The following is an 18378-nucleotide window of genomic DNA, read 5'->3' as shown; positions in this document are numbered from 1 at the left end:
AGAAAATGACGGCTGCTGATACAGTCTGAGGTGGGAGCTGTTGGTAAAAGCCAAAGCTAGAGCATCTAAAAAAGTCTCTCTTGAGCACCTTGAAAGTTTATTCTACGGAAGGACACATTCTCCAAAGGAAATAATCACCAACTAGTTTTATTGTTGCCGTACTGCACCAGTGAGCAGAAGCTACGTGATGGTTGTACTGGTTTTCTGTGTCTCTGGGATGTGAAAAGCTGTCTCACCAATCCAGGTGATTCACTGGAAGTCTCATTACTAAACCTGTTCATGAATGACTATTAATTATATGTCATTATGTTGATTATAAGATAGTAGTTTTTTACATTTGCATTATGCTCAAAGAAGACTCACTGACAACAACACTAGACTATATTACTCATATCTGCCCCACCGGGACAAATGTAAAATTGACTGAACATAGAATAAAATATCTACATTCACAAATATACAAACTTATCTATTTGGATTAGTATAAAAATACTTGAGCAAAGACTGATTTAAAATACAGACATCCTGGACCTCAGGATATTCAATACCCAAAAGTCTTCCAGTATAAACACAACGGTGCTGTGGTAAGCTTTATCTGTGTTTTGTGATAATATAGTAACAGTGACTGTGAGGCACAGACACATAATGTGTACTGAAATAATACAATATATTGCCAATGGGAGTTGATATCATGATATGACTCCATATGTGTCAGAGTTTTCTGGGTCACTGTTTATCTCTCTGTGAAAACAGAACAGTTACACAGTGAAGGTCAACAACCTGTTGGCAGCGGTTTTAACCTTGTTCAGTGTTCTGCAAGAGACAAACAAATGCTTTGGGATAAAGCCTGTCACTTTCTATTGGTAACACTTTATTTTGCAGGTGCTTTCATTTTATACTAATTTTCAGGAATTTTTAAATGTAATTTGCAGGTATTTAACAGTAAATTTTACAGAAAGGGTGGTGCAGTGTAGTACAAATCATAAGAAATGTAAAAAAGGGTTAGGTTGGCTTAGATGATAAGAGTCCACTCATGGTAGGAAAGTTAGGGTGTTAAGTGTTACCAGATTGTTTATAGCATTTTTAAGAAACAACCTAATATGCTAACATATTGTTTGCCACACAAACTACATACTGAAAACAAAGTACATTCTGTTTGTTAAAATTTATTAAGACTTTTTGCAAATTAAGAACTGCGTATTAACTCAAATATAATGAATCAGCACCTACCAATTAAACCGACTTCACACTTTTTTCAGTTTTTCTTATAATTTGTACAAAATTGCACTATGTTTTCTGTACAATATTATATAACTATATAAAATTAACAGTTAAAGGACCAATGTGTAGGATTTACTGCAGTCATTGTGTGTTGATTGCCATCAAATTGTGGAAATGTAAATATACTATATTTTTAAAAAATTTATTTTATATATATATATATATATCTTGATATATGCTTTTAGTAATCAGGTTTTAAGACTTTTCAGCCACGGTCTGTCTGCAGCTCTTTCAGTCAAAAGTCACTGACAGATGAATACATTAAGATTTGAACAGAGATCAGTTTATTCAAGTACACACATACAATACATACAGTATCAATAAATGAGAACAATAAGTAAATAATCTACTTATGATTAAATAAAGCACAGAAGGTCTAAGACAGACGAGTGTCTGCAGACTTACTTGTATTCTCAAACCAGAAGCACAAACTTGAATGTAGTTAAGTCTGCAGCATAAATCATTCAAAGGGAGGACAAACTGAATCACATAGAAAGAGACATGTATGATGAGAAGACATGCACATTCAGCATATTACAGTGATGGAGGTGAAATGAAAAAAAGTGATCAATTAATAATCATCCACCATATGTGCAATTACATAAAAGCACCTCCTGCTCTTCAAAAAGTGAAAGTTTGTGTTCATGCTTAATCGATGTTTGGCCTTCATATGCTGTCAAGACTAGTTATGTCAACACCCATGGGTTTGGTCTTTGAGGGCTTACCATGTCAGTATTTTTAGACTAAATACCAAATAATTTGTGCCAATAATAAATATCGTAAAGTTTTTTATTATTTTCATGCTTAAACAACAAGAATTCATTATTCCCTCCTTTTGTTGCGGTGTTAGAGCCCATGAAATAGCATTTAGAGTAATAATAGAACACTAAAATGCTCCACTAAAGCCAATATTAACTTAGGTCAAACATTATGGACAAATTAAATGAAGAAATAAATAAATATGCACATTCTTTGCAGATTTTACAGACTTTGTATATAGTATATCTATACTGACATTCAGCAAAAGGACAGAAGTTCACCTATTCCATTACTGGTGGGATTATGTTTACTTTATTGGATTGAGGACATTTTTTCCTAACTCAAAGAACTCATGACAGAACTTGTGTTTGACAGCTAAACACACTAACTTGCCTCTTGTAGCTGTAATGGATTCTACCAATTTAGTATGTTGGCATAAAAAGAACAATCTATTCCCGGCTAAAATAAATAACCAGACAGTTCTTTTATATACACAGACATCATCATGTATAATAAATGATTTGAGAAAGTAAAAAAAAATCTGTACACATAAAACACCAGAATGTGTTATGTAATTTTATATTCAGAAAGTCAAACTTCCAATAATTGCAAAAGAGTGTCTAAGAAACAAGGGTGCTGTGGATCGCAGCTGTGCCCATCGGAGTAGACAGCTCATCCCGCTAAATGCAGCTTCCTCACAGAGTGTCCCTGCCAGAGTAGTGTCTACACTTGTCTTGTTGCTCTGTTAAATGGAGAAGACAGCGCAGTAAGACTCATGGTTCTTTACCGCTCCTTAACTAAAGGCAGGATGCACCGATACGATCAGGAATAAGAAGTCACTTGGGAGGAAGAGAAAAACTAAAAAGGTCACAAGTTTGTAGTTGTTAAGGCAAATATTTTTACTGTTTCACACGCATGATTACATAAGAGCTCTCTGCAGTCAAGCTGAAATAAAACAGAATGGATACCTCTGTCTACGTTATGAATTATAAATTAGTTTGGACTGTGATAGAAGAAATTTAAAGGCCGATTTTTTTTTCAGTCTTGCTTCAAACATTTCAGGTTTATACTAAAAGATTTGTCTTTCTACTTCAATGTTTTTGATGGTTTCTAGAATTTCACAAGGTATTATTAAAGTTTTTTGGAGGGTTGAATTGAAAATTGAAAAAAGTATTGAATCCAGTCAATTATACCTCTTACTATTGAGGTATGTTTTAAATTCACAAAATACCTTTATAACCTGCACTAACTGATTTTTTTAAACCACTTTTCGGGGCAGAGGAAACAAGCTGTAAGCACAACACTGACGTATTATCTGCTTTTAAGTTGTGGTGAACAGATGTGTATTTACTCCTCCAGCAGATACAGAGCAACATTAGGATTAATTTGTGTTTCTGGCAGTCCCTCTTCCTTAAGCTCTGTTTTGGTTTCCACCAACTCTTGAGAAAAATATCTGTCTCTTTACCTGCTAAATGCACCACTATGTTCACCTCTTCATCGCGAACTTTGTGTATCTGCTGTTTGGTTCTGGATAGGTAATGTACTGTGAGTTAGATTAGATTAGATTAGATGTTCTTTATTGTCCACAAGGGAAATTCATTTTGTTCAGGTCATAACCATACTAACAGACAAGACAATAAATAGATAAAACGTAACGTAAATGACATCACAGTAAAAAAGACACCATAGTAAAAGACATAATGCCTGTGTGGAGGCACAACATGGCCAATTTATCCAGGTGGAGGGGGCAAGGGTTTTTAGAGCTTTTTGTTTTTAATGAAAACAGTGCCTGCTACAGATGAAACAACACTGATGAGAGCAAACCAAAACAGTAAAGTTGAGAGCTGGGAAACCAAAAAATGAGCTGAAAGACACTAAAACACTGCGTAGAGCTGAAGGGAACTGCAGAGTCAGGTTATAATTATCTGTTGGTTTGTCCCTATAGGGCACGTTTCACATACACCGTCATTTGACTCCATTGCTCATGAAAAGATATGAAAATGTCAATTTTAGCAGCTTTAAGGATGATGAAAATATATTAAAACAATAGTGATAAAAAGATACTATACTGGTTATATGTACAGCGGACCTGTTCGGCAACAAATGGGCTTCATAATGGTTTTCTACCTTCTTACCTAATAGCACTTGCTCAATTTCCTCAGTCTCCTCCACAGCTACGGGTTTCAGCAGAAGGGCGAAAAAGACAGCAACCCCTATCACCTTTTAACAAAAGCAAACCATGGAATATGTTTGAGAAATGATTATAATGATACACAGAAATATAAAAGCTGAAACAAAAATATTTTAAGCTGATCGTATGATTCTGCTGGAAGCAAATGATTTTATTCTACAAACAGCACAGTTTTCAGACTGATCACTAAATTAAATGGTTTTTTTTAGGAAGAATATGTTGGTACAGTAGAGGTTTTTTCCATCTTGACCCACCTTGAGAGGCTGCAGTATAAAGATGCTCTGGAAGAGGGAGAGGCCCAGAGATATGACCCACTTGATGGACTTTTCTTTGCCGTACTGAAAGCCATACAACAAGGTGAAGAAAGTGGACACCCCACTGATGGACAGCAACAGGAACCAGCCCAGGAACACACACCACCAGGGCAGCCAGCAGCCCGCTGACCTCTTCTTCTTCTTCTTCACGGGAGGTGGGCTGGGCCAAGAGAGAAGCGAAGAATGAGAGGAAAAGAAGGACAGAGGACGACACATGAGATATTCTGGTTAAATGAAACTAGTGATATTTCCCCCCTGTGCAGATTATTTGTGCTGACCAGTAGGCCAAGTGGCAGCTGAAGACCATCTCAGCCTTGCGAACCAGCAGATTGGTGATGTTGAGGGCCTGCTGGTACTCCTGTGGACTCGGGAGGCTCCTTCCATCCAATTTCTCCAGACACATCAGGAGGTGACAGAGACCAGCTAGGAGGAACTTGCTGCAGTACACCCAGTGGGGTCCACTCTCAGTCTCACCTTTGACAGAAACACATATACAACTATTTTATAATCAATTAATCATTTCAGTCTTTTTTCAAGCAAAAATACCAAAAATTCACTGGTTCCAGGTTATTAAATGTGTGAAACCGCTGTGTCTACTTGACCTTATATTATAGTAAATTGAATATATTTGTGTTTTGGACTGTTGGACAAATTGAGAATATGATCCACATAACGATATATCGACCAATCGATAATGAAAATAATCATTAGTTGCATCCCTATATCATATATTTTCCTTATTGTCAACAAATTTCATGACGATATAAATCAACAATGAACTGATCCTACTAAATGTATTTCCTGTGTATTGAATGCCTCATATTGATTATTCCTCTGTGCCATAGACCTCCACTGTTGTCCAAAAATTATTAAAAACACACCAGTGAGTCACATCATTTCACTAGGTGACATGTTGCTTGATTAAGATGAACACAGGCACTTAAGTTTATTTTAGGATCTCACATAAATTGTCCTGCTGTCCTGACTGGTGCACCAGATGTGCAGCTGAAAGAAGTCCCCAACAAATGCATTACTTGTTTGAGTGACGTTTGCCAAAAATACAGTGCCCAGCTGTTTTACAAAATTAGTAATGTGTATATTTGCAATCTATTTTTACAGATCTATATATGGGTTTGGGGATGAGAGCAACAGACAGGCTGGGAAAGTTGGAAAGTACTGAGAGATGGACAAACACTTAGTTGTTTTTGGTCTTTTCATGGGAGTTGTTGACAAAAACAATATAACCAGCCCATGCAAATTCATTTTGGTTGTATGTAATTTTCTTATCTTGACTTTAAAATAGAAAACCTGCTGTAAAACCATTTTTTTATTTCAAAAGGAGGACTGATCTCTGGCTGAATGCAGTGGCCTTCTCATAGGCTATTGAAGTGTTTTACTGGGTTACATAATGCTCTTAACATTGATCAAAACGACCTTGCATAAGCTGGATGAATTCATGCACTCTGTCCAAGGCAGTGTAGAGGTCAGTGGTGGACTCCAGCCTGTGTATCTCTGACATCTTGTTCCTCTGACTTCTGCTCACCAAAGAAATCACCTCCTCTGTATCCTAAGGCAGGATTTACAACAAATAGCAAATGCTAAGTGTACTGTATACTACTTGAACAAATACACACAAAAAAGGTAGGAGTACACGTAACACAGTTAGTAATCAGCAGGAGTCAGAGCCACACAGACACAACACAACATAATCTGAACTCAAAAATGTATTTGTGGACTCATAAGGTCAGTGATGAGGCACGTATTCATCAGAGCATTGCACAAAAGGAGTCACACAAAAAAGTGCTAATCACACTCTCACACTCATTGAGATTAGATAATACAAAACACACCTTTAGAATGGTTGGTATGGTAACTGCTTGGGGTCTCAAGTTATCCTCAGAGTCAGCTTTTTGTGATTTTGAAATGATGCGGGGTCTGATGCTTCGGAAGATGGTTATGATGAGGATGTTGATTGGGAACATGAGAAGACCACTCTCGACCCCCACCATGACGTCCTGCCAGGTGATTTTCAATGAACCTGGATAGATATGAAAACAAGGACACAGTGTTGGTGATACAAAAACAACAGCAGCGTTAGTTTAGAGCTGTAGTTGAAGACATAGCAGTGAACATCATCTACACTGTAGAGGCAAGAAAGGCAATTACTCACCTGCAACACCTGCAGGAAAGGAGCTTTACAGCTACAGATTGTTTTATATAGTTGCAGTTTGTGCATTAAGTGCAATAAGCCACGTGCTGATAACTGAAAAAAGTAATAAACGTAATTTAAAGGATAAGTTCACATTTTTTCGAGTCTGTCTTAAAACAACAGTCATGTGCCCAAATGAACACTGAAAGAGGTTTTCCTCGCTGTAATCATTTCTCCTGTTCATACTGGCTATTAAAAGTGCTCAAGTGTTGGGGACCAAACTCCACAGTGTGTCCACACAGTTATTTTGTGCAAAAATGTATTTAAAAGTTGATCTGAAGCTTATATGAGGCTTCAGCAGTCTGAGTTAGTCATATCAATGGATACATGGCCACATTATAGTCTTTTTAGTATCAAATTTCCTCTTTGTGTTTCCTTGTTGAGCTGCGGTGAAATTATAGTAACAAAAAAAGGGACTTTGGCACTAAAAAGAATGTAATGTTGAAAGATATTTATAATATATAAATATTATATATTATATTATAATTAATTTAATATTATAATTTATAGCTTCAGATAAATGTTCAAATGCATTTTTGTACAGAAGTAGGGCTGTGGATTTTGTCCTCCATCACTTGTAATTGCATTATGAAGGGATCTTCTAATGGACAGTATGAACAGGAGGACTGATTATGGCAAGAAAAACATATTTCAATGTTCATTTGTGTACTTGACTGTTGTTTTAAGACAGACTTAAAAATTTGTGAACCCGTCCATTAAGATCCTTTAAGGTTATATGTGTTTATAGAAAGACAGTGTTCATTTATTGTTGAATTTAGGAAACAGCTTTGGTAACTTGCAATACCCATTTCCTGTCTCTCTCCACTTTCAGCAGTTGAATAAAAGCAAAAAATACTCTAAAAATAATCTTTAAAAAATGTAAAAAGAAAATAATTAATTCACAATATCTTTAAAAGTTACATTTTGTATTTTTCAGACACACCCTGAATTGTATTCCTATTTTAGTGCGACTTATTTGCAATTTCTTTATTGCAGCTATTGTAGCTATTGTAGTCAAACAAATCTCAAACACACCCACACGTAAAGAATAGTACAGCTGTAACACTCATGCCTGTGTTAGCGTTTTGAACTTACTGCAACTCTTACTTTTTTGCCTGTATGTAAACATATATTACTTTTCTTTCTTATAGGTGGTTTATCATGTGCAGATCTGGTCTGAGAATGAATGAACAACTCCCTCTTGTGGAGAATCTGCTGAATGTGAATGGGTGAGTTTGTGAGATAAAACCCAGCTGAATGAGATGCTTCTTATCAACACAGATACACATACTGCTGACGCTGGAGAGTTGCTGATTACATACACCCACACATATTCATACATATGCTGTAAGAACAATGTTGCAAAAGTGCAAAAATTAGTGATGGGACTAGTATGGCTTTTCAACACCCAAGCAAAGCCTTGTAAAGGTGGCTCAACTCTTCCATCCAACATATTCTATTCATTTATTTCTGCCAGGCTATGCTGAGAGCTCCATAGCTGAACATGCATTTGGTCGTGTGTCCGCATGTGTATCCAATCATGTGTTGTTACCACGGTACCTTGAGAGCTGGTTGTGTGGTGAATTCAAATAAATATTGAAAAGATTCCTTATGAGCCTGCCGTAAAGCTTAGACTTCCGTCTTTTCAGCAGTCCTCGCCATTTTACGATATGTGTTACAACAAAGCAAAAGGCATTTCTGGCAGTCGGCTAGGCTATAAACGAGGCTTACCTAGTCTGTTGCAGGCCACATTTTGGCATCGGTCGTGACTCAAAAACTGATATCCATAGAAAAGTTTGGTCTCATCTTGAAACAAAGCATCTGCTGATTAATTACATTCCCGATATGTTATGATCCACTAAAATAAGTCACGATACGAGATTAATAAATCCACGTTTTTGTTATCCTCACCACCATCTTGACTGCACACACCTGATGGAGATCTGTACTCTTCTGGTTCCAAATGTCTCAGTTGTACATGTGGAGGCAGAGGTTTTGGAGATAAAACAACATGCCAAGAGACAAGACAGCCAATTTACTTGTTTCTCAAATTATACCTTTCACCTCAGCTCACATATTGGCTCCAACTATTTGACCTTTCATCCTAAACTTTTAGACCCCAATTACAGAGTCACTGAAAACCTCTCATTATATCACAATTTAGATATTTGTTTGTTTTTCCCTACAAAAGGATTGTTCACCAGTCAGTTTGTGTTTTCTATAGGCTACATACTTATCACATGACCTATAACCAACAACAACATTGATGAAATTAATATAAGGCATAGTTTTACCTCTTTAATTAAATGTTGCGCTTCAGGTCAGAAAGCTAAGAAACAGCCAAAATAATATAAAAAACATTAATTCACCAAAGGAGAAGAGTACTGGCGAGTCCTCATCTGTGGGAATGTTCCAAAAGGCGATATTGATGGCCATGGTACAGAGGAGCAGGCTCATGCAGCAAGAGACTCTCTGGGCACGTGTGAACGGACTCCTTGAGGGGGGATCCACTATGGACACCCAGATGTGTTCATCCCTGAAGCCAGTTGACGTTCTGCTCTGGAAAATATTCCTGACAGAAAGAGGCAAAAACCCATAATGACACTAACCACTACACGTGACTTTCCTATGAACATTTTTCAGAGCGGAGATAGTATATTTCAATCTGTGTAAAATGGTCCACTTCTGACCTGAAGCTGGCAATCTCGTTGTTCTTTGCAGCATTGAAAGTTTTCTTGGTCATGCCGTCTCCGCGGTCAGCGCTCAGCCAGCATTGACAGAGGAAGTGAAAAACATGTCTTGTTTGGAGGTCCTGTATGGTCACCTTGTTTATATACCTTTATACAAGAGAAATTCATTCATTTACCGTATGGATACTTCCATGTAGAAAATGAAAATGTTCGACAATATCAACAGATTTTTTGGGAGCACCAATTAAACACATTATGAACTTTGTGTATTTTTCTTCGAAGTTTCTAATCACCAATTTTACACAGAGATTTCTTGCCTGTGGCCAAAGGCGATACTAAGAATGTGTAACAAACCATGATATATAAATTATATCACAAGTAGAGATAGCATCAAACTAGTGTCTTACTGGAAGCTCTGAATTTTGCTCAAAGCATTTTGTGTGTGTGATTCTTTATGACCGCTCTACTCTCCATCAAAGTATGTGTGTATGGACCTGTAAAGTATGCTCAAAGTGTTATTTAATGAGAAGTGATAACAAGGTAGCGCTAAACTATGAGGCGGGTCTGACATTTTGAAGTGTGACTGTGAAGAAGCCAGCAAGCAGTCTGGCAGAGAGGCAATAAATGCTACCTGCACACATCTCTAACAACCATGTTTACTGATTTACACTGACATCCACCAATTATCCACATGTTCAGTGTGGAGCTGAATTAATTTAAGCATAAAACACCACACCACTAGTGTAAATATCTCACTTCAACAACCTAAAACATGACACAAAGCTGTATCAAGTCAGCTTCAATTATATTAGTTTAATAATAAATCTTCAAATAGCTTCCATGAACTACTTTTTTTATTTTTATGGGAAACACTGTGCCGTGATGTGGCATAGTGTTACATATGTTGAGTACTTGACTCTAGTACCATGAGGGATGACCTCCTGAGTTGTCGTGCTGCAGCCTGAGGTTTCGCACTTCACCCAGTGGGAAGGGTGTGGCCAACAGGAACATATCGACAGCTCCTCTCTCAAACACAGGCTTTTCAGGATCTGTGAGGTTGTGTGTGTCGCTCTCTCCCTCAGAGCCAATCAGCTTCACTGTGACCTACAGGAGAGCACAACAGCACTGGGTTCACATATCAGCATCATGGACTCAGACATGTCTACAATATATTTGGTATTCTGGATTAATCTGCATTTTTCATACTTAATTTCAGAATCTTACCTTACATGATCATGGGTAATCCATCTCTGTAAACATTTTTCTATTTTATGTTGTCAAAGTTACATGATCATTGTATGATAACACAGTTGAGGAAAGCATATTAATTATAATATTCTTTAAGGCTGATGCATTCAAGTGTTGGATGGGAGTTCTAATACCCAAGACTTGTGAGTTGGTGGCTGAAAAGCAACAATTTTAAGTAAAGAAACAATCAAATGTGTCTGTCTGAATGCAGTAAAATTCAAAAATTAATTTTTAAATTTTTTAGGGCTTCACATGAGCAAAGATTTTAAAACAATCCCTGCTTTCAACTTGATGACAGGAAGCAATGATGTTAAGATCATTAGATATGTTGACATCAAAATGTTCTACAACTAAAGCAAGTGCCAAGTATCTAAAAGTAGATTTCTATACTGTAACCACTGGCTGCTTGGAAGGTAGGACAAATGCAATGATCAACAATATCTTAAGTATTAATTCAAAGTATACACAATTTTTAGTTAATATACTGAAACATGCAAGCCAAGACATACAATACCTTCAATAAAAGGTTTTTTATGTTATTTCACTGTCATAACCGAACAATCATCAGTGTATCAATGAAAGAAGACTCTTACATTGGCACTAGTCCCGGCATTCTTACGATGGCCAGTTTGGACACTGATCAGGTAGTTGTACTGAGCACCTGGATGGTTGTCCTCCAGCAGAGTCATCTTCCTCTGATAGTTCAACATAAAACATTGTGGTGCATAAATATGAATGTGTTGGCAGAAATGGCTTTATTTGTGCATTGGAATGAACATGAAGAGGTTAGTTTCTAAATTCAATATACACCATTTAGCCTTCACATACTGTTTTTTCTCATTTCTAAACCACAAATCATCCACGAATACCTCATCAGTCATTTATAAATGCGTGATTAATCCTTAATGAAGCTTTCAGAGAGCAGGTTTTACACTTTTTGTTTATGGAGAAAAAACATTTACAATCACACTACATGATGGTCCGATGTCACATAAAACAGGAGAACAGTGAACTATATTAAATGTGAAAAATGCAACATTTGTATCAAATTATGTGCATCAGCTGCACAAAAAATGTTTTTAAAAAGTTGAAATATTTCCATGTTTGCATATTCTGGGTCACATCAGGAGAATTCATAAAATTTCAGGCTAAAAGAAAAAAGTGGTCAAATCTGACCCTGAACAACATGTAAGGGTTAAAAAATAGCAGGTGTAGTGTCTATGGTTTTTAAAAATATGACTTGATGACTTGATAGTTTCATTGCATTCTGGATGTAAACCTCACATAATATTAAAGACCTCTTTATTACTTCTGTAGTGACTCACCTTGGAGCGTGACCTGCGGTCGGCATAGCAGGCCCACAGCAGAGTGACCAGGTAGAGGCCGAAGAAAGCACACAGCAGCGCCAGCACCACATAATTGCGAGACACCGTCGCAAACAACTCTGCTATGCGACTTATGTCCACGTAGTTCGGCATCACAAAGAGGGAACTCCCAAAGAGAGTGAGGTGGTTACACAGACATTGTGTTTGCTCTGGAGTACTTTTCTCACCCACCTGAGACAAAATCATATACGAAAGTACTGGTGTTATTCGAAGAAATGACGGTACAGTACAAGATTGGCTTTGTCCCGGTGGAAATTCACCTGACAGCCATCAGTGCTCCATGTCTGCCTCCCTTTGTGCCAGTACAAACACTTGCTCATAAAAGATGTGGTCGTCAGTGTCAGGCCTGGCTCCCATGTGGAATTGAAGAGTCTAGTGTCGACATACCAGACCCCAGGAGTCTGCTGCAACATCTCTGGGGTTATCATCCAACGGTAGCCTCCTGTTGCAAAAAGCAGCCAACATAATTGCTATTCTAATAATCAATTTAAATAAAAAAATAAATACATTGTCTTTTTGAGTAATTAATACACAAGGGGGCACATAGGTACATGTAAGGCAAACCATTCTAATTGAGTGTGTCTGTACCTGTTTTAAGGATACATCATGTTGCTCTTAGTGCCTACCTGGATCAGGATGGTGCTACAGAGGGTTACACTGGATTCATAAGATATAATCAATAAAATTGATGAGGACGGGTTAGGGTATGCAGTAATAGATCAATACCTGTTTGGCTCAGGATGGTTGTGTTTCTAACATAGGTAGAATTAGGAGGTGACCCTTGCGACAACATAACAACCAGTGACACATTTTCACTGGGCTCCGCGCTGAAGAAGATGGTCACGTTAGGGTCCGAGACATTGATTGTGGTCAGCGCTTTTGTGTTTTTCTCCAAGACAACGGTACTATTTATCAGTGACGCATTTGGATGAGGCATGAAGATCTGGAGAAACCGGAGAAAGCAAGTTACTATTATTACTATTAAAATATATACTGTATGTTAATTTAGCAGATACATAGCCCCAAATCATATGTTACGTCATGCCAAAGATCTTGCATTGCAGATTAAGAAGAGGTATTTCTCCTCTAGATGATGAAGTTGGAAGATTGAAAAAGATCCAGAAAGAAAACAGATTGTGGGAGCTATGTAGATTCTGTATTATAAATAATACCTTAATACAATTTTCATGTTATGGCTCAAAAAAAAACAACAAGGCTGAAATATTTGGATGTAAAGATCAACATTTGAATACTTGTTTAATTTTTTATGATTTAAGGTTGTTTAAAAACAGCAAAAACATTGCTTTCAAAAGTGTGGAAAAGAAGGCAAATGGACGATTTAATTAGCCTTTTCTCTTATTTTTTCTAGTAGATCATGATTACATTTAGAACAGTAAGGTTGCTCCAAAGAAACTCGAACAATGCTTCAGTTGTTTTTTGGAGTAACCTTCCTCTTATGTGTGTTAGTTCTCCTCTACTTTGCTCCATGTGAACTGTGCATATTTGTATGCATTAAAAAAATAATGAAAAATTGTTCTTCTTTTTCTCCGTGTTGTTGCAGTTGTTCTTCTCTTAGTAATGTATTTATCACCCTTTCTCACCAATTTGGAACAGCCAATTCTTGTGTTTTGTGGTCCTTGTCACTACTCACTCCACTGTTTATCTAGGGAGATCATAATGAGCTAAGTGCTCTGATAAACACGGTGTCACTAGCTGTTGCTTTTCACATGCCATTGAGGAGCATCACACTCTAGCGTTGAATTATTTGATAATAACGCACAATGATTTTGTCCCTTACAAATGCCACCTACACTTTCCCTCTGCTTGCCACCAACACTGAAAAACATGAGGTCACATGTTTTTAATGTTATCGCTCTAATGCTACAAAACCCGGTGCGCACGTTCATGAGCAGTATGTCTAATCACTGCTGTACCTCTATCATCTCTGTCAGGTTTTCCAACCTAATGTCTGAGACTCCATCACTGAGTAAAAGGCTGCAAACAGTTCCTGAGATGTTGTCATCAGACAGATGGGGATTCCCTGAGAATGTGGCCATCTTAGAAGGAGAAAAACTCAAATGTAAAAAGGCTGTTGGTGACAACAAAGACACAAAAACTTAGACATACACATGATTGTGACACACACAGACCTGAGTGATGATTGTGCTGTAACGTCCAAGCTGAGGCTTGAGTGCTTCATATGAGGGGAGTCTGATGAACTCACCATCTTTTTCTGAACCCAGCACTGCGTTGCTGAGGTCAGCAGGTGTATAACTGAGAGGAAATAAATGTGAAAATATTCAGTTTTTACATACATTTTCTGCTATATTATAAGGTTATAAAGGGAATGAAAGATGCAAAGTTATTTGAAGAAATGTCAGGCAATATTCTGAAAGAAAATACTAACCTGCCCTGATAGATATAGCCTGTTGAGTGCTTAATAACAATTCTCTGATTGGTTGCCGAACCCAGCAGCAGAGAAACCATCCGAAAGATCTCAAAGACCTGCTCAAATAAAGACTGAAGGGGAAGAAAATGCAACATCGCCTTATTTTAACAGCCATTATAGTGATGTGATGTCATTAATATGTATGATTTCTTAAAGCTGAAATACAGGCACACATTTTATTGAACTTACCTTAGGGTTTGGGTTTGTCAGGATATCACATTTTTTCATTGAGAGAAGGAGGATGCCAGAGCCACAGTTGATGATGTGACTGACAGTGTCACTGTTTTGCAAAGCAAATGTCGGCGTCAGTTTTTTAGTAGCTTCCAACAAATACTGAATGAATTTGTCCTGTGAGAGAGATAAGCAGACAGAATTTAATTTGCCATGATAAACTTTCAACATGAAAGAGGTGAGTGATGTAATATCCACGGGCTTTCCAATGTACCCACCCTGTTGTCATTTGTCGGCTCCCCTGCTTCTGTTTCCATTCGCAGGAGTTCTTTATCTGCTTCCTGTCTCAGAAAAACAGCATTTTTATACTTTGAAAGGCTAGTTACCACCATTAAATGGTTTTTGCAATTTGTGAATCAAATATTGTTGATGCATCTCTCACCAGGAGAAGTTTGTTAATGTCTGTGACGTGCAAAGCCATGGTGTTTACGCTCCTTTTGAGCCCTGAAATCCATTTGAGAAATAAAGATAGACAGCATTACTGTTTGGTTCTTCACTTGCGCTGCTGTTGTTGATGTGACACATTATGTGTGATCTCACTTACGAGATCTGGTTGCGTGACTGGACAGTAAATTCTGTAAGGAAAACATGAACAAACATGAAAATTGAGTCTGGATGTTTATATAGCTTGTTACTGACTGAAAGATGCATTTCTTACCTTTGTGTTGGATGAAGGCCACAAATCTTTAAAACAAGAGTGACACTTTTAAAAAGCATCCTACTGAATGTTACAATTAACTTCACACAGTTGTTATAAATGCAAGAGAAGAGAAGGATGAGGAAAGGAAGGAAAGGAGGAAGGGATGGAAGGGGTTAAAGTCGTGATGAGCTGCCTACTGTGGGTGCAGAGGGAGCCACGTTTCTGGTTGCAGTCAGATGTAGTGATGAGCTGAAGAGGATTCAGCTTCACGTATGTGCAGTCGTCACTGGAAACGCCACCATTATCTGCCATAAACACAGGCAGACAAATCATTAGGAAGGCTTCCTTTTTAGGACATTACTGCATTTTAAGCTACAATTGTGTCATCATCGATTAATATGTATATTATTATTTTTAAGATTAATCAATGAATCATTTGGTCCAGAATCATCCAATGATATTTAAATAAAAAAACATTTGAAAAGCTGAAATGTTTGGTATTTTTGTTTTATAAATCATTTTAATGATTAATCAATTTTCTGCTGAACTAATAGAATTAATTGATTGATTGTATTTCGCTCTAGAAAATTTTAGTGCAGTACACATATATCACAAGATAACTAGTGTAGGCTATTTAGAAAGTGGATATTACATATAACTCATACAGAACTGTGAACACTGGAGTGACGTCAATTCTGACTCAACACTGACAAGATCAAATCACGTTGAGTGGGTTGTACTATATTAAGTCACAGTTTTCAAATTTGTCACATTTGCTATCATCAAAAGTGCCATCCAACAGTAAAAAAAAACAGACACACCACAAATTAAATATTTAGTTTCACTTGCTTTGTGATTTCATTATGGGGTAACAATGCTTTCATGGTGTGTGATAAACAGCATTTGTTATTCATGAATCAACAACAAATCAGCATCTCATTTACATTTAAAGGATGAAAGACATTTCATCATCATCACTGGGTTGTAGTTTTGTTAATTTTTATTTTTGGCAAACTTCATGTGCTGCTGAGTAAAAACAGAACTGAATACTGACGCGTTTCAAAAAATTGTTATTATTGTTATTCAGTAAGTAAACATGTTTATATTGAGCAACAAAGGATAGTATAAAAATATATATCTATTATTGTTTGTTTTTTTATCAGTAATGAAACTCATGTACCTTTATTCAAAGATTTTGCATAACACTCAGCCTTATTTAGTGCATGAGAGACTTTACTTAATAATATACTTGCACTTTATGCACATAATGTTGTTCTGTTTCCCTATATTGTAATTTCTCTGTTGTTTATTTCTCTCTCTACTTGCTATTTATTCCCATTTAAAGGGATTCTGTGTGGAGTTTTCCCTCATCAACATTGAGGATTTAAAAGTAAAGGTTGCCTTCTGTTCATATCATAAAGCCTTCTGAGGCTAATTTGTGATTTTGTGAAATTAAATTTACTTGACATCACTTCAGTCTAACTGCCCACCTCTCTATGACACCTGTAACAGGAGGCCTCAAACATTGCTCAAAGACGATAAGACAAAAATACAATAAGCTTTAAAAATGGGGAAAAAAATGCACCAGCAATAAAATGTTGACATGTTTCACTCACCCATAGTGGGTTCCTGGTACTTTTCTCGAACCCCTTCCCCTAGCCACCAGGTGAAGTTGCTGATGTTTCTCTCTCTGGTGATGTTCTTCAGGTAAATTTTGATGGGGCTGTTAATCACCCTTAGTAGCTCTCCTCCTCGCTTTTCACAGCTGCTCCTGGCTTGGGACCAGGTTTTACTCCCCCGAACTAACTCAAAACAGACATTTCCGATAACAAATTCACACAGCGAGAGGTCGTCATTGTCTGAACAGGATTCAGACGTCTCAGATAACGACAGAAACCCAACAACAATCCACAAAAAGACAGAAGTTCGGAGTAACAGTTCCATAGTTATTATAATGTTCAGAGCTAAAGAACATAGTGCGGCAGAAACTGTGGCAGAAACAGCAACTGAGCAAGGTCGCTTCAATCTGTCGTATGGAAATTAGAGAGCTTTCTCCAGAAAAAACTCTGCATCTGTTTAGGAAAATCACTGCAGACACTCAAACAAGATGCAAAGTGAAGGAGTTACTTGGTGTCACCAAAGATCAGAGTAAAGATCCTTACTTAAGTCTCAATACTACAATGTAAAAATACTTTTAAAAAAATCTAAAAAAAAATCTGATATAAATCTGAGAGGATTTGAGATGATAGATTGGGTAGGAAAGGAGAAAAAATGAAGTTCTGCTACATAAATTTGGATTAATTTTTCAGAACTTTTCTTTAATCTTTGCATTTACGTGAAATATTGGAGGGTTTTACTTCTTTGGGCCTCAAACAGCTGCTTATTTGAAACCATGTGAGGGGAAATGTCTCTTTGGTGGAACTGCAAACAACTCATAGACATCTGCAACATGACAAAGAGACACAAAAACACACTGATTTTTTGTAAAGGGCCATAAGCCAAAAAGTTCGGGAACCGCTGATTTAATCTTCAGCAATGTAGCATAATTTATAAGCTCAACATTACGTTATTTTATGTAAAATTGTGATCTGAAAAGTAACTAAAGTTGTCAAATAAATGTAGTGGAGTAAAAAGTTCAATATTTCCCTCAAATGTAGTGGAGTAGAAGTATCAATTAGCATAAAATAAAAATATTCAAGTAAAGTACAAGAACCTTAAAATTGTACTTGAGTAAATTAGTTACTTTTCACCACTGGATGCACCTTTCATCCTTTACTTACAAGGGCAGATTTCAGCTTTTTGTAGGCTGTTAAACATACTGTAGATAACTGTGTATGTACTCTAATTAAGCTTTATCAAAAATAAATATTATTTTCTCAAATTCAGTGACTTTAATTATCCATTTCACTACTTTCACTTTGCCCCTGGACTGAGCTGAATGACCATCAACGTCCCTTTTTGCATCTCCTCCTGCATCCACA

The 18378-nt window shown here is 37.0% G+C and overlaps 1 protein-coding gene across 1 annotated transcript; it reads right to left on the bottom strand.

The window, feature by feature from the left end:
- Nucleotides 1–1652: 1652 nt before the first annotated feature.
- Nucleotides 1653–18328, bottom strand: LOC137181441 (polycystin-1-like protein 2). The gene is made up of 23 exons (XM_067587153.1): nt 17014–18328; nt 15595–15702; nt 15416–15441; nt 15302–15332; nt 15140–15201; nt 14976–15038; nt 14716–14874; nt 14485–14597; nt 14228–14351; nt 14012–14134; nt 12804–13020; nt 12338–12519; nt 12018–12248; nt 11286–11387; nt 10370–10548; nt 9445–9591; nt 9124–9326; nt 6396–6583; nt 5980–6112; nt 4824–5019; nt 4486–4705; nt 4176–4260; nt 1653–2782 (listed from the first exon to the last, which is right to left on the bottom strand). The coding sequence occupies exons 1-23, from the start codon at nt 17339–17341 to the stop codon at nt 2736–2738; spliced, it is 3267 nt and encodes a 1088-aa protein (XP_067443254.1). The 5' UTR covers nt 17342–18328; the 3' UTR covers nt 1653–2735.
- Nucleotides 18329–18378: the final 50 nt, after the last annotated feature.

This window comes from Thunnus thynnus, chromosome 1 (assembly GCF_963924715.1).
Source record: "Thunnus thynnus chromosome 1, fThuThy2.1, whole genome shotgun sequence".
NCBI classification, from domain to species: Eukaryota; Metazoa; Chordata; class Actinopteri; order Scombriformes; family Scombridae; genus Thunnus; species Thunnus thynnus.
The sequence above is the reverse complement of the archived record's forward strand: the minus strand, read 5'-3'. Positions and strand labels throughout refer to the sequence as shown.